The sequence below is a fragment of the Notolabrus celidotus genome, chromosome 16 (assembly GCF_009762535.1).
Source record: "Notolabrus celidotus isolate fNotCel1 chromosome 16, fNotCel1.pri, whole genome shotgun sequence".
In the NCBI taxonomy this organism is placed as follows: Eukaryota; Metazoa; Chordata; class Actinopteri; order Labriformes; family Labridae; genus Notolabrus; species Notolabrus celidotus.
In genome coordinates this window covers 3233376-3250697 of record NC_048287.1, presented here as the reverse complement: position 1 = coordinate 3250697, position 17322 = coordinate 3233376, and the positions used below count along the sequence as shown (strand labels likewise).

At 43.4% G+C, this 17322-nt stretch overlaps 1 protein-coding gene across 2 annotated transcripts in view; it reads left to right on the top strand.

The window, feature by feature from the left end:
• trappc9 (trafficking protein particle complex 9) overlaps positions 1-10161 on the top strand; it is a 388126-nt gene extending 377965 nt beyond the window's left edge. For both annotated transcript variants that reach the window (XM_034704883.1, XM_034704882.1), the window contains 2 exons: positions 4124-4347; positions 7223-10161. In XM_034704883.1, the coding sequence (XP_034560774.1) occupies positions 4124-4347; positions 7223-7402 (404 nt within the window). In that variant the 3' untranslated portion in view covers positions 7403-10161. The remainder of the gene's footprint in view (positions 1-4123; positions 4348-7222) is intronic.
• The last annotated feature ends 7161 nt before the right edge of the window (positions 10162-17322 follow it).

Here is a 17322-nt window from a genome sequence, read left to right as displayed (position 1 = left end):
CGTGTCACCCTGTTAGGCCCAAGCGTGCCGGATACGGCCCTGGTGGCTGGCTGCAGTATAGGTCAAAAAATCTGTCTCCCCCATTCATTTGAATGGGGGAGCAGTCAAACTTTAAAAAATAAATACACGTCGTACGAATGTTTCTCACATCCGTATGCTGTCGTTATATGTAGTTAGTATTTGACTGTTTTGTGTCCAAGGCCTCTTTTTTCTGAAAAGTTTCTTTTTCATTAGTTATTAGAGTTTAAAAAACGGGGTTTTACTTCCGGGTTTCCTTTGATTCACAGCCGCCATGGAGTGAAACTTCAAAGAGCACACAGCGTCTTGTGATGTCACGCTGTAGGGCGGAGCTTATTACAAAGGCTTCACAGGCTCTGGCTGCACAATGGCTGCGCCCAGGAGAGGGATTTTTGGGCTGCAGAACTGTACAACGGGAAGAGGCAGAGCAACGCTGTCCATTTTTATTTACAGTCTATGGTTAGGCCTCTGTTTGGCCTCCTTGAAGCGGTGATCTGAGAGCAGTGATGGTCCCAGCAGAATCTGACAGAGGAGACTTCCTTGTATTGGTATTAGATCTCAGCCAGGTGGTAAAATGTAATCCCCTTTCATATTTGAATTAAAACTGAGAATGGTGTAATCTATTCAGTGATATTACACAGACAGGCTCACTTCACTGTCATTGAGCAATCTGTTCCCTCCTCATTCTGTATTCTCTTCTAACTTCAGCTCCAAGTTAACTCAATCAGCCTTTGAAAAAAATTTGATGTTCCATTACTTTTACTGTGCTGCTTATTACTGTTACTTCTTCCTTATTCAAAACAGCACCAAGGACACTTACAGATGAAAAATACAGTGTTTTCAACTTGAAATGGGAGTTTCTAGTGATAATGATGTATCGGTGCCTAGAAATGTGATGCTTTCTCCACTTTACAGAGTTTTACACTCAAGACAAATTACAAAGACGGGTCATCTTTGTTGCAAAGTAATTGCCCTGGCCGCATGTGCCTTTATTTTTCTCCGTCGTTGCAATCACACGTGGCTTTAAGAATGATAAAGGTGGTGTACTAAAGCACTGAATAAATACAGTAAACCTGGAGGTTTTTCACAATTCAGTTACAGCAGTATCATATTAAGACTCTTTATTTTAATCTAAAAGACCTCGACTTTGATTCACTTTATAAAGGATGTTTTTTTCTTTACTTAAAAAGTTGTAGATGTTTAAAAAAAATCAATGATCATTAACCAGACACGCCTGGTCTTTTGGGACTCAGGCAATTCTTCATTCTGGTCATGACTTGAAGCAAACAATATCAATCAATCAATCAATCAATCAATCAATCAATCAATCAATCAATCAATCAATCAATCAATCAATCAATCAATCAATCAGACTTTATTTATAAAGCGCTTTTCATACAATGACATTGTAACAAAAAGCGCTGTACATAAAAACAACTTAAAATAGAATAAAGTAAGAAAAATATATAAAAAAGACCCCCCTATCCTAATCCCAGCCCCCACTCCAAACCCACCCCACAACCCTAAGGTTAAGAACACAATATATGCCACAATGATAATGATAACAATAAAAGTAAAATAAATTAATATATAAACAAAGTTGCTGAACAAACTGAGGAAACTCTCTCATGATATCTTAATGAGGAAACACTGGAGGTAAAATAAGATGTTAAAACTCAAAACAGGAAATTAAAATCACCAAAATAAAATAAATTACTAAGATAATAAAACACTAAAAGATTAAACCATCAAAAGAAAATAAGATGCTACACTTAAAAATATATAAATTAGAATAAAAGTGACTAAAATTTGAAATAGATAATAAATAAATGAATGAAATAAGGTAAGATGAAATAAAACTTTTATAAGAATGAATGGAACTCTGTTAAATGCAAGACTAAAAAGGTCAGTCTTGAGTTTTCTTTTAAAAATGTTGATGCTCTGTACAGCCCTCAGATCTTCAGGTAGGGTGTTCCACAGGTGTGGGCCTTGATGATAAAAAGCTGCCTCACCGTGAGTCTTTGTTCTAGACCTGAGGGCTCTCACTGGCTCATATGATAAAAGCAAATCTGATAAATAAGATGGAGGAAGACCATTAAGAGATTTATAAACCAATAAAATAATCTTAAAATCTAAAAGATACTGGAATCCCATGCAGAGACTTTAAAAATGGTGTAATGTGGGCTCTCCTTACAAACAACAGAACCAGTATTTGTTAAATGAAAATACAGTAACATGTCAAATTAAATATTGTTGCCTTTTATTAGGCTGCACGGTGGTGCAGTGGGTAGCGCTGTTGCCTCACAGCTAGAAGGTTCCTGGTTCGACTCCCCGGCTGGGCAGGTGCCTTTCTGTGTGGAGTTTGCATGTTCTCCCCGTGCATGCGTGGGTTCTCTCCGGGTACTCCGGCTTCCTCCCACAATCCAAAAACATGCTCAGGTTGATTGATCACTCTAAATTGCCCGTAGGTGTGAGTGTGTGCATGAATGGTTGTCTGTCTCTCTGTGTTAGCCCTGTGATAGGTTGGCGACCTGTCCAGGGTGTACCCTGCCTTCCGCCCAAAGCCAGCTGGGATAGGCTCCAGCCCCCCGTGACCCCTAATGGGATAAGCGGTCAAGATAATGGATGGATGGATGGATGGATGCCTGTTATTAAGATGTTTCCCTGACTTATGTAGAAACTTTAAAGAAGGCCAGGAACAGCAGACTGATGCATCACTCCAAAATCTATAGAGACATCTTATTTCTGTAACAAACTCCTGAGCCCCTCTGAGTGCGGCTCGTCCTCAGTGTTAACTCAAGTATCTTTTTTAATACAGACGTAGAGTTGAATGTCACCCTCCTGTAGCTCCAGCCTCCCCAGGGTGCTCCCACTGACTGTGACAGCACGGCCTCAGCCGCCCACACCCACCCTCCCTCCTGCTGGATTGTCTGTCTATCTTCCCACCCCTTCTCCTCGACCCCCAGCCCTCGTTGCACGCAACAGATCGGCAAACCAGCAGCACCGAACGCAGCTCCCTTCTTTCATCAGGCTGTCACACAGGCTCAGTCGCCCTGACTCACAGTGTTTATCACAGCCGCAGGCGCGACACTAGAAAGCGTATGACAGCCGGTTTGTGTGTGCGTCCTTGCATGTGTGTGTGTCGTAGTTATTCTCCCGGGCTCATTACTCTGGCGATCTCTGTGAGGGCCCCAAAAATCCCCGTGTTGGGAGCGTTCAGGTGAGCTCGTTGTTCTAAACAAATGATTGTGTCTCCCTCTGCACCTTAGCCAAATAGGGGCCACATCAGCAGGGACCGGCCACACATTAGCAGAAATGAATTGAGCTCGCTCCTGTGAAAGGTGAGACGGAGGGAGAAACAGAGGAGAGGGAATAAATGAAGGCTGCTCCAAGGTTGTGTTCTTTATTAAAATGAAGGAAGTTCTCAATTGATCACCTCTGGTTCTTTCTGTGATATTCAGAACAGAGAGATGTTTAAATATTGATAACACTGAAGATAATAAAGAAAGTCTTTGCAGTAAACAAGTACTAATGAGTTCAAAGAGAGGAGCAGTCCCTCTGCTGTCTGTGGCTGACATCTTTAAATCATTATCTTCTGTTATTTAGACTTTTATTCATTTAAAACACTTGTTTGACGTAACCTGACGGTCCATTGTTGGTTGTATAAAAACGTGTGTGTGTGTATGTGTGTGTGAGTCATTCTGGGATGGTTCCAGCATCTCATTCGTCCCTTCATGACAGAAATTATTCATGCATGAGATTAACAGAAGGGAATTCAGTTTAATACCCACAGCTCTGGCACTCTCTGCTGATGTCAATAAAATGTATTTTAGGACAAACAAAGCCTATTGATCCTTCACCAGGAACAGTATGATAGGCCATTAACGGGCCGTGCTGGGCTTGATGAATACAAATGGAGTGGAGATTGGACGGGAAACCTGTGAATGAGCGTGCACTGGATTTAAATGTTGCTTTGAAAGGTCTTAATTCTTATTTCCGACAATCTCCTCAGATTCTAATTCTGTACTAAATGTCAGAAAAACAAGATCCGTCCCCTGGAGTCCTGCTAACACACTCCCTGCTTCTGATTCTCTCTGTCCCTCAGATGTGGTGGTGAACGGGAAGCCGTGTGACTGCGACGTCATTGCCGACTGTAAAGTGGGTGAAGCGGTGAGCCTGGAGGTGAAACTGACCAACCGGAGCAAGAACCCGGTGGGCCCGCTGGCTCTGACTGTGGTGCCGTATCAGGACTACCAGAACGGAGTCCAGAACTACGATTTGGAGGATGCCGTCACGTTCATCGGCTCCAACACTTTCTACATTGACACGGTGAGTTGTGGCAGGAGTGATGTTTTAATAAAGAGCAGGTTGTCACAAAGTCACATCATGCAACCAGTCTGCTTCAGACTGTCAATTAATCAATCAATCTTTATTTGTATAACGCCAAATCACAACAAACGTCATCTCAAGACTCTTTTACAAACAGAGCAGGTTTAGACCACTCTATGTCAAATTATGAACAGAGACCCAACACCAAGACAGGATAAGACTCAGTCTGACCCCGCCTTAATCCACCATGAGCATTGCACCTCATTACAATGTTACAATGTCATTTAGCAGACGCTATCCAAAGCGACGTACATACGAGAACAAGAACAACACAAGCAAAGATCTAGACAAGAGGAAACAAGATCAGTAAGAGTAACAAAGTGCTTCAAGTCAATTTGGGTGCAGGTACTACCAAGCAGTGTAAAGGCAATGCACTAAAGTAAGTAAGGAGTTTTTTTTTTTCTTTTTAAATAAGGAACATCTACAATGAAGCAACCAAACAATTTAAGACCTTCCATTATCATCATCAACAATTAACATCACCACAATAATGACCAAAGTACCAAGTGCTGAGTCACTCAAGAGCTGAACACAGATTCCCATAGTAGAGCAGTGTGACAGTGTGACAGTGTGAGTCAATTGTAGCTGGACGACATGATCTGCCACTGGGGACAACAACCTTGCAGTATTTAGCTAGTTACAGCGGAGAGGACAAACTTCCTTTAACAGGCAGAAACCTCCAGCAGGACCAGACTCATGTTAGACACACATCTGCTGAGACCGTGTTGGAGAGAGGCATTGAGGGAGATGAAGAGAGAGAGAGATGATAGAGGTGAGACGGATAGTAGTAGTTCAGTCAGACAACTCATGTTTAAATTGTTTATTGTAGCAGCAAATACATATTCATGTTTGGCGCCCAGGCTCCGGCCTCATCACTCCCTGCAGATAAGTTTACATGCAGACATTGAGGAGTGATGAGCAAAACATACTAAACACCCCCGGAGCCTGCAGGTGGAAGCTGGGGAGGCGGCGGGGAAGAATAAAATATCAGCAATAGGCATGCAGCAGCAGAGGCGTTGACAGGCAGAGGGAGAGATGGGAGATTTTCCCCCAGTTTAAATAGACCAACAATTTGAGAGGCAGAGGGCAGGATTGGATGATGGTTATGAGAGTGGGACATGTGACGTGTATGGCATTGCAGCTCGAGTTGTCTGCCTGAACTAGCTCGCAGGCGTCGCTCCATTTGTAGGAGCTGGAGTCTGGCACGTCCACAGCAGCAGAGATCCAGAGGAACCTACGAGACAAGGGAGCTCAGGGACTCCAGAAAGGTCTATGGTTAGTAACTTTAATGGGACAGGAAGAGTTAAAGTGATAGGGTGTAAGTCCCCCCGGCAGTCTAATCCTGTAGCAGCATAATTTAGAGCTGGTCCAAGCCTGAACTAGCTCTAATTGTTAAACTTTATTAAACTTAAGTCACCCCATAACGCTTAAAAGCATAAATACTAATAAAGGATGTGTAACCTAATGTATATAAGCACGGCTAATGGTTTTTCTGTACAGTCCAGTTCTCAATAGTTTGAACTTCTCTTACATAGACATAACTCTAACAACTGTTTTTTATTCATTGTTCCTTAAACAATAGGTGTGTACATTTTGTTAATCCTATATGTAGGGGGTTTGGGTAGATTAGAAGGTAGTTATGGGAAATAGAATCCCGACAGGGTGAGACAAGATCCCGACGCGAAGCATTCAGGGTCATGAAACTGTCCTCATCCAGCTCTGCGGTTCACACACCTTTAAAAAGAAACAAATGTCACAACTTTGAACCCTGCTGCTATCATCACCACCGCTCATGGTTTAACTTTCTTTGTAGAGATCACTAACCTAAAGTTTCTCTCACCTGCTCCGCTCCTTCATCATATTGATGGACAGGATCCAAGATGTAAACGTCCCTAGCCTGCTGATTTAGCATGCTAACTGAAACTAGCATTTAATCCACATTGTTTTGATGCTAACTGAAGCTAGCGATTTCACCTTACAGTCTATGGTGTCAACAAGCAAAAGCTAAATGTGTCTGAACTCTTTTCTGTGGATTGATTTGACATGACTTGTGATCAGTTTGTCTCTGGTGTTGCTCATGTTAGTGAAAGTTAATAACCATTGTCAAGGGGTTTTGACCAATCACAATCAAGCATCTTACACAACCAGAAGATCAGTAAGAGAGCCGGGTAATAATATATTTTAACAGTGAAAGGCTCTCAGTTTTTCCAAACTGTGCAGTATCAGAGTTCCTACAGGTGGTTCATGTCTTTGTTGGGCCGTACAGATGCAGAACATGCTATATTGCTATAAAGAAGAATGTAATTCTGAGAACAGTGAAGGCTTGAAGTGAAGATAAATAAGTGTCTCTGGCAGGCAATCATTGTTAATTTTGTCTTCCTGGGGCGTGCTTAGGCTTGAACCTGAGAAGAATCTTTTATCCTAACAATGTCATGGTGCGTGTCTTTAAATTCAAAACAGACTTATCCAAGAAGGAAGCCTCTGTGAGTAACTTTTCTCTCTTGTGCATCCTTATCAAGCTGAAGGCGATGACTTCGTTGATGCCTGAACAAAGTGTCTAGAATCTAAAACTCAAATGAGAGCATCAAATAATTCCCTGAATTCCTGAATGTGCAGAACAACCTGATTTGGGGAATCTTTTTTTTCAACTGACAAAGGGAATCAATGCACTTTTTGTTACCTTTACATCAAAGCCTCAGTCTGCTGCCCCCCCAGGTGCTGGCTCCAGTCTGGCTGACTGTGAGCCACTTCATTATCAAACGACTGGAAGTCAGCTGTTAATGTTTCCTCTGCTTCCTGTCTTCTTCATCACCAGGTCAAACCTAAAGAAGACTCAGTCTGCGTCGGTGCCCTGCTCTTCCTCTACACTGGAGACTTCTACCTGAATATCAAGTTCCAGGATGACAGTGCTGGACGGGAGCTTCCTTTAGCCTGGTTCACTCTGCCCAGTGTCCACGTCCAAGCCCTGGACACTCCAATCCAAGCTGGGGCCTGAGGGCCTGCTGCCACCATAGCTTCAGCTCTGAATGAAGGAAGGAGAGTTTGTTGACGATCTCTCTGTAAAGACAAACATTTAAATTATAATGTGCTTCAAGTTAAAGTTTGATCTTCCTTTAAAAACATTCTGTTACAGTTCTTCAGTGTGCCGGTTTGTGCAGAGACACAACCAAAGTTTGAATTTGAGAAGAAATGTAAATCATAAGTGTACAGACGAGAATAAAGAGAGACACGAGAGGAAATGACATCGACTAGAGACTGTGATCAGATCTGTAACCAATGATTCACATAGATCTTCATAGTTTCCTTTTACACAGTGATCAGAAACAGACTGTCCTGTGTGCAAATGTGTGAAAATGAAAGAAATGTGTCAGTCTTTTTATGTTCTGTATAATCAGTCATTTGACTTTCATGTTGAGTTCATCTCTGCAAAATAAATCTACATTATTGATAAATAACCCAGAACAATGATGATAAGGATCCATGTGAGAATGAATATAAACCAGCATTAACCATCTGATGTCACATACACCAATCAGCCATAACATTATCACTCTCATGAGGTCAGCCCTGACCCGACAGGACATGGACTCCTCTAGACCAGGGGTTCCCAAACTTATCAGCCACGACCCACAAAATATAGGTGCCAAAGACTCATGACCCCCACTGTCCCTCAAAGTGATTTAATGTGGCTTCATTTAGCTGGTCTGCAGAAAATGACCCTACCTATATGAGCATGTGTCTGTGTTTCCTGTGCTGTTATGAGTTAACCTGCTGCTACTGATGCTTTTGATAATTAACTGTTCACTAACCCTAAACTTAGGAGTCATCTGGAAACAAAGAAAGGCAGAAAACTCATTACACTTTCTATTTTCAGGGTTTTATTTCAAGGTTAGCTACTATTTTTTTCGATTTTTTTCACTATAATGGGTTAAAGGTACTATTTTTAGATCACTTATGTGTCTTGAGAACCCCCAGGGGATCCGACCCCCGTTTTTGGAACCCCTTGCACCAAGGTCCTTCAAGTCCTGTAAGTTGTGATTTGAAAGCCTCCATGGATCTCACTTGGTTGTCAAGCTCATCCCACAGATGCTCGATTGGATTGAGATCTGAGGAATCTTGAGATGAAGTCAAGACTTGCAGACCACCTTCTTCAATTCTGTGGTCCATTTCTGATGTTCACCTTCCCATTGAAGGTGCTTTTGGCACAGGGGTCAGCATGGACACCCCGACTGGTCAGCCACATATGCAACAACTCAAAACACATTTATGTCAAACCAGCAATAACGTTTTTTTTTAGAATTGGACCACAAGGGCCAGTCTCCACACCCCACTCACATCAATGCCCCTTGGCTAACAGTGACCCTGTTGCCCTTCCACTGGTTTCTCTTACTTCGATCACGTCTGGAGGTGCAGACCAGGAACACCTTTCAAGAGCTGCAGCTTTGGAGATACTCTCAATCAATCAATCTTTATTTATAAAGCGCCAAATCACAACAAATGTTCTCCTCAGACTCTTTCCAAACAGAGCAGGTCTAGACCACTCTATGTCCTATTATTAACAAAGACCCAACATCAACACAGGATAAGATCCAGTCCCATCTTACAGACAGGACTCAGTCTGATCTCATCTTAATCCACCATGAGCAGAGCACTTTGCAGCATTTAGCAAGTTACAGTGGCAAGGACAAACTTCCTTTAACAGGCAGAAACCTCCAGCAGGACCAGACTCATGTTAGACACACATCTGCTGAGACCGCGTTGGAGAGAGGGATAGAGGGAGATGAAGAGAGAGAGAGAGATGATAGTGGTGAGACGGATAGTTGTAGTTGCAGCTACCTACGAGACAAGGGAGCTCAGGGACTCCAGAAAGGCCTATGGTTAGTAACTTTTATGGGACAGGAAGAGTTAAAGTGATAGGGTGTCTTTAGCAGCGTAACTAAGAGCTGGTCCAAGCCTGATTCTCTCCCTTTATCAGAAAGGAAAGTTTGAAGCCTACTCTTAAAAGTAGAGAGGGTGTCTGCCTCCTGGACCCTGACTGGTAGATGATTCCAAAGGAGAGGTGCCTGAAAACTGAAGGCCCTTATCAAAGTCACTAACATCCTTTATGCTTGACCATTTTCCCCTCTTCCAACACTTCAACTAAAAGACAAAGGTATAATTTACGTCTTTCACATCATAGTGTTATGGCTGATTGATGAAAACCTCAAGTGTAGTGTCTTCCCTCTTTCTGCTCACAGTCTTAGTTCCAGATTGGCTTGCTGGGTTGCTAATTGCTAGCTTACAAGCTAAATTGGCACACTTTTTGGAGTTGCTAGTGCTAGCCTGTTGCCAAACCATCAATACCCGTTCCAGCAAATGGAAGCCACATTATGAAAAGCAAATCCTAACAATGTTCCCCAGCGTACGGCATCGACTCTCTCCTGCTCTGTATGTTTCTGATGAGACTGAACACTTGTATCACACGTTGTCCGTATCTTAAGCAAACTCACTGGAAATCATGGTGTCATTTATTATGCTGATTATCTTGTAAGAGCAGTAAGAGTATCTGCACACTGACACTGGAATATTATGATGAGCCAGAACTTAAAGCCTGTTATTTACTCATTAAATGTCTTTATTTCCACTGCTGTATGCAGATTTTGTCTCAAGCACACTGAATAACTGAGTCTTGTTACTGATCACTTTGGCTGTCTTAAAGAAGCCTTTTATTATGTGTGACATATAATTGCTGTAAATAAATGCCAAAGAAGGCAACCTTTGTTTATTTTGACATTATTCCCACTCTTACATTTGTTATCTCAGTCATTACAGCGACGTGATCAGCTTCATTTTCTGCCTACTGAGATGACCTTTAGCACCTCGGCATCATAAGAAGCTCAAGTCTGACATTCACCAGAAACAAAATCCATCAACAGTGATTACCAACAAAAACAACCGTTTCAACACTTTTTATTACAGGCTCAACTACATGATGCAGCCCAGCGATACCTCCACTACACCAAAGTCTTCTTCAAACACCTTGAATACCATCACAGAAAACTCACTATACTTCACCGTTATAATGCTTGAGTGCATGATGCCTTTAAGATCCTTTCACAGGCGGGCTGAATGTGAACTGGATGAGGGAGATGCTGAGCAGAGATTAGCCTTGTCGAAAGGCTAAAATATCCTTGGGGGGTGTTCGGAGACCTGTGGGCTCCACGCTGCTTTGAAAGGAAGTCTATCAGTGAATCAAAAACACACTCAGCATGTGACAGCCAAGTGTTGGTGATGCCAGATTGTGTTGCTCCTCCTGAGCAGCCAGGAGGAATAAGAGCTTGAATGGACTGCAAAGAACTTTGATTTCATTCATACGCCCAGACTGTTGAACTTAAAGCAGTGATGAATTTAAATGGAATTATTCCACGGCTGTGTTAGATACTTGATTCCAGTTGGAGGAGTTATTTTAATAATGTAAAATGTGCAGAGAGAAGACTGAGTAACCTTACATCAGTCTGTTTTTGTTGGGGAAACCAAGGATGAAGTTACAGACACAAAACTGTCGACTCCCTCAGAAATCTTTAAAACTGAAGATGGTGCATAAAGCAAACTTTTAATAGAGCTCAGCATGTGATGCAGCAGAACTAAGAGAGAAATCTGCACAGAGTCTGACTGAGGGGACAGAAAATCTCAATCTGGTGATGGTGAGATCGACAGTCGGATTGGTGCTGTGTCAGCATCGTACCGGACCGTTGTGGCGAAGAGGGAGCTGAGCTGGAAGGAAACGCTTTAAATTTACCAGTCTGTCTATGTTCAAACTCTCAGCTTTGGTCACAAGCTGTGGGTCTTGACCAAAATGAGGTCAAGGATACAAGCAGCTGAATGAACGTCCTCCGAAGGGTGCCCTGGCTCAGCCTTACAGCCAAATTCCACCAGATCCGTGTCCGGTCCGCCTCCGATCCATCACGGCAGCAGATCTGATAGGTTTCTATTCTAGTCAATCTGTTAACTTCCACTGGATCCGCTCTGTTGCGTTCCGGCTGCGTCTCTGATCCAGCAGGTCGGAACCCCACGATCAAATACGCAAGACTTCTATTTTTGCCAGATGCCTGAGCATGACGCATCAATCTCAACAGAGCAGATGGCGCGGGACAGGAAGTCAGGCACTAAAACAAAATGAAAACATCCGGTTCATTTTCAGAATAAAACACTCTGTGTTATCACCAGATCGTATTTCACTTAACTACAACAACAAACCAAAGTCATGATGAGTGGAGCCAGGCCTGGAGTCAACAGGTCAGAGGTTTTCAGAGGACCAGAAAGACAACATGGATGAGGAGAGGAGGAGGAGGAGAATCCTTGATTCGGTGATTGCAGTGGGTAAACCTCGGTCACATGACTCCAGCTGTCCGGAGGTCCTGCTCTGTGCTGCGTTCCGAAAACGCAACCGGGGGGGGTGTTGACGGACGAGAGAGCACGGAGCCGGACCACAGCGGAGTGGAGACGGACCGGACATGGATCTGGTGGAAGTCCCGTGTTAGAGAGAGGGTAAGGAGCTCAGACATCCGGTGGGAGCTCAGAGTCAGCGGAGCAGGTTCGATCATTTGATAAGGATGCCTCCCTTTAGAGGTGTTCAAGGCACGTCCGACTGGGAAAAGACCGCGAGGTTCAATATTGGAAATCCATGGTGTCACACCCGAATCAGCTAATGAACTCAAAACACCTGCAAAGGTTTCCTGAGACTCTAAACTCTCAGTCTGGTTCAGTAGAGACACTATCATGGAGAAGACTGCTGACTTGACAGATGTGCAGAAGACCGTCATTGACACTCTCCACAAGGAGGGTAAGCCACAAAAGGTCATTACTAAAGAAGCTGGTTGTTCACAGAGTGCTGTATTCGAGCATATCCATAGAGCGTTGAGTGGAAGGAACAAGTGTGGTATAAAAAGGTGCACAAGCAACAGGGATAACTGCAGCCTGGAGAGGATCGTCAAACAAAATCCATTCAAGAATGTGGGAGAGCTTCACAAGGAGTGGACGCTGGAGTCAGAGCATCAAGAGCCACCATGCACAGTGGAATCCAGGACATGGGGTACAAATGTTGCATTCCTTGTGTCAAGCCACTCCTGAACCAGAGACAACATAAGAAGGGTCTTACCTGGGCTAAGAACAAAAAGAACTGGACCGTTGCTCAGTGGTCCAAAGTCCTCTTTTCCGATGAAAATTAGCATTTCATTTGGAAATCAAGGCCCCAGAGTCTGGAGGAAGAGGGGAGAGGCACAGAATCCACATTGCTTGAAGTCCAGTGTGAAGTTTCCACAGTCAGTGATGATTTGGGGTGCTATGTCATCTGCTGGTGTTGGTCCTCTGTGTTTTCTGAAGTCCACAGTCAACACAGCCATCTATCAGGACATCTTAGAGCACTTCATGCTTCCTTCTGCTGACAAGCTTTATGGAGATGCTGATTTCATTTTCCAGCAGGACTTGGCACCTGCCCACAGCACCAAAAGTACCAAAAGCTGTTTCAGTGACCATTGTATTACTGTGCTTGATTGGCCAGCAAACTCGCCTGACCTGAACCCCATAGAAAATATTGTGGGTATAGTCAAGAGGAAGATGAGAGACAGCAGACCCAACAATGCAGATGACCTGAAGGCTGCTATCAAAGCAAGCTGGGCTTCTATTACACCTCATCAGTGCCACAGGCTGATCACCTCCATGCTACGCTACAATGATGCAGTAATTCATGCAAAAGGAAGACCAACCAAGTATTGAGTGCATAGATATGAAAATACTTTTCAGAAGTATGTTTCAAGTGCCTTTTTCCATTGATCTTATATAATATTCAAATTTTCTGTATATCCCACCTGGTCTGGGATTGCCTCAGGATTCTCCAGGAGGAACTTGAAGTGTTGCTGGGGAGAGGGATGTCTGGGACTGTTGCCTCTGCGACCCAACCCCGGATAAGAGGAAGAAAATAGATGGATGTATGTATGTATGGATGGATGGATGGATGGGTGGATGGATGGATGGGTGGATGGGTGGAAGGGTGCTGCACAGGATGATGCAGTCAAGAGCCCCGTCAGTAGAAATGTTAGGTTTAATGAGATTAAAAACAGCTAGGTTAGCCCATTTAAGAAGGCTGCAGAGTCAATGAGTACTATGGATGCAGCTTAAACTGTAACAGACTACCTCCAGGTTGGATTACTGTAATTCCCTTTTGTCAAGTTGCCCTAATAAGTCTCTAAAGACTCTTCAGCTAGTTCAAAATGCTGCAGCTCGAGTGCTGACTAGGCCAAGGAAGAGAGAGCACATCTCTCCAGTGTTAGCTTCTCTACACTGACTCCCTATAAATCTAGAATATAATTTAAAATCCTTCTTCTGACCTACAAAGCTCTTAATGATCAGACACCTTCATATCTTAAAGAGCTCATAGAGCCCTATTACCCCTCTAGAACACTAGAACGCTACGCTCCCATGCAGGCCTGCTGGTCCTACCTAAAGTCTCTAAAAGTAGTGTGGGAGGTAGAACCTTCAGTTATCAGGCCCCTCTCCTTTGGAATCATCTACCAGTCAGGGTCCGGGAGGCAGACACCCTCTCTACTTTTAAGAGTAGGCTTCAACCCCTCCCCCCATCACTTACTTTAACTCTCCCTGTCCCATTAAAGTTACTAACCATAGACCTTTCTGGAGTCCCTGAGCTCCCTTGTCTCGTAGGTTCCTCTGAGCTGCCATAGACGTCCTCCTGCTGTGGACGTTCCAGACTCCAGCTGATACAGACGTGCTGGACTCCAGCGGCAACAGCTTCTACTACTCTTCTCATCACTATCACCGCTCCCTCTCTCTCTTATTCTCCTCTATCCATCTTTCCAGACCAAACTCGGTCTCAGCAGATGTGTGTCTGACATGAGTCTGGTTCTGCTCGAGGTTTCTGCCTGTTAAAGGAAGTTTGTCCTTGCCACCTTAACTAGCTAAATACTGCGAGATGCAATGCTCATTGTGGATTCAGGTGGGGTCAGACTGAGTCTTACCCTGTCTCTGTTCATAATTTGACATAGAGTGGTCTAGACCTGCTCTGTTTGTAAAAGAGTCTTGAGATAACGTTTGTTGTGATTTGGTGCTATACATATAAAGATGGATTAACTACAACAGAAGACACAAACCATTATTAAATCAATGAAATAATTTCCTAATCTGTGTGAAGTGTAGAATTATTAGCTGCATAGACGTCTAGTCGCACCCTGCCATAGCAACCTGCTCACTATACATGATCCTGTTACACAGATAGAAACAGAAAAGTCTGTTTGTTGCTCAAAAATACAGAACTGATGAAAGTGAAGCCTCTGTGATCCCTTTCAACGTCTTTGTTCTGACTCCAGCGATATTTTCCATGAAGGACACATCAACAGTTCAGTGAAACACAGCCTTTCCACACGTAGTAAATGTGTTCATTTATATCAGTGAATAAAACATCACTGAATCCACAGAGTTCATCAGTTATGCAAACAATGCAAACAAAGCCAAAGTCATGCCCTCCACACTGAGTAATTTGTTTATCTGTTTGTTTATATGATTAAGAATGGAGCGTGTGTGCACCAGCTCTTGAATAGTAAAAGTGTTAAAAATTAAAAGCATCCCTGAGTGGGTGGAATCCTGCGTGCTGGGAAAAAACACTGCTTTGTGGTACTAAAGTGAGTGTGGCCCCTTGGGCTGCAGCCTGCACAGTCAGGGTGAAGTCACCTCCTAAATGCATCTTATTGTCTGCAGGTTTCTATCCTTTTTTCCTTTGCTGTTTGGAAGAGCTACCTCTATTTGTGAGCCTAAACTGTGAGTCAGTGCTGCAATTAAGAGTGTTTAATCCTTCTCCTCACTCGTACCTGTTTAATCCTGAGGTCTGAACAGAAACTATACAGAGAACTGCAGAGCAACAATCATCATGCACAAACATGCATTCACCAAAGTTTGCCACAAATAACTTAATAGCAATAACTTTGACATATTCACTTTATTTTTAGTTTAGATAATTTCACCATATTTCCCTTGTTTTCAGCACCCAAAATGAAGAACCACACACACCCCTCACAGAGCAGCTGGATTTTTCATTAACACCATCCCTGCATGAGAAAGGCCAGTTCTCAGTTTCACTCATCAGAAAGAGCAGCTTGTTCAGTGGGCCAAGGATCCACAGTACTAAGCTGTCTCTTCACTTTGAGCTTCATTTATACATGATGCCTTCAAACTCACTGTTTTATGTTCCTGGAGGTCAGGAAGAGCTAAGAGCTCAAAAACCAGATAGAATAGTGATCAAGCTGTTTTATGATTATCATTAGCATTATACAGTGATGATTAATCAATCAATCAATCTTTATTTATCGAGCGCCAAATCCCAACAAACGTTATCCTCAGACTCTTCCCAAACAGAGCAGGTCTAGACCGTACTCTATGTTCTATTATTAACAAAGACCCAACATCAAGACAGGATAAGATCCAGTCCATCTTACAGACAGGACTCAGTCTGATCTCATCTTAATCCACCATGAGCAGAGCACTTTGCAGCATTTAGCAAGTTACAGTGGCAAGGACAAACTTCCTTTAACAGGCAGAAACCTCCAGCAGGACCAGACTCATGTTAGACACACATCTGCTGAGACCGTGTTGGAGAGAGGGATAGAGGGAGATGAAGAGAGAGAGAGACGATAGTGGTGAGACAGATAGTAGTAGTTGTAGCAGCTGGAGTCTGGCACGTCCACAACAGCAGAGATCCAGAGGAACCTACGAGACAAGGGAGCTCAGGGACTCCAGAAAGGTCTATGGTTAGTAACTTTAATGGGACAGGTAGAGTTAAAGTAAGAGACAGGCAGAGAGAGGAGGGAGAGGGGAAGACAGGATCCCGGTGTGTCAGTTCCCTCTGGTAGTCTATAGCATTATAACTAAGAGCTGGTCCAAGCCTGATCCAGCTCTAACTATAAGCTTTATCTAAAAGGAAAGTTTGAAGCCTACTCTTAAAAGTAGAGAGGGCATCTGCCTCCTGGACCCTGACTGGTAGATGATTCCAAAGGAGAGGGGCCTGATAACTGAAGGTTCTACCTCCCATACTACTTTTAGAGACTTTAGGTACGACCAGCAGGCCTGCATGTTGGGAGCGTAGTGTTCCAGAGGGCTAATAGGGCACTTTTTCAGAAGAAGGACAGAAGAAGGACTTTAAATTCTATTCTAGGTTAAACTAGGGGTCTCTCATCCCAGGACACTTAACCCTAATGCAGAACCCGGGGTTAACTCCTGAAACACGACAAAGCTTCTATCCAAAACCACAGAAGAAGAAACATTTAGTTTACCTGTGCAGCACACAACCTTTTATCAGTTTTAAAATGTGTTTAGCCTTTGTGTGGGTCCTTCATGAGCGGGAACAGAGCTTAACTTTGGGAGGATCAGTATGTTCCAGACATTTCCCCAAATGTTAAACTAACCTCCCAACAACTGAGGACATCCAAAGAGACTTAGCATCCTGTCTTGAGTTTAAATGAGCTTTCTTATCACAAAATCAGCGGCGCAGTATTAGCCACCCACCTTCATTACCGTGCAGCAAACCTGCAATTCAGATCAAAATCAGCTTAACAATCAGGCATCAATCTGTGCCCCCCTGATATTAGGCGGTTACAACAGAGAGGAAGATGAGTTGTTTGAGAGGAAACAAGAGCTTTTCATTTAGAGGCATAGAAATCCCCTGGAGCTCCGCTGCAGACAGTACGCCGTCTCTCTGTGGGAAAACATTCATGCAAATTAACCTCCAAGGTGCCACAGTCCTATTCAATCTCTTTCTTCTCCTTCAGAGTAGTAAGTCACGTCCATTCATATATAAATATCTAAATATATGCACAACCTTAACATGTAAATGATGTCAGGAGGGGAGTGATGAAGGGCTTTGAGAGGATTAAG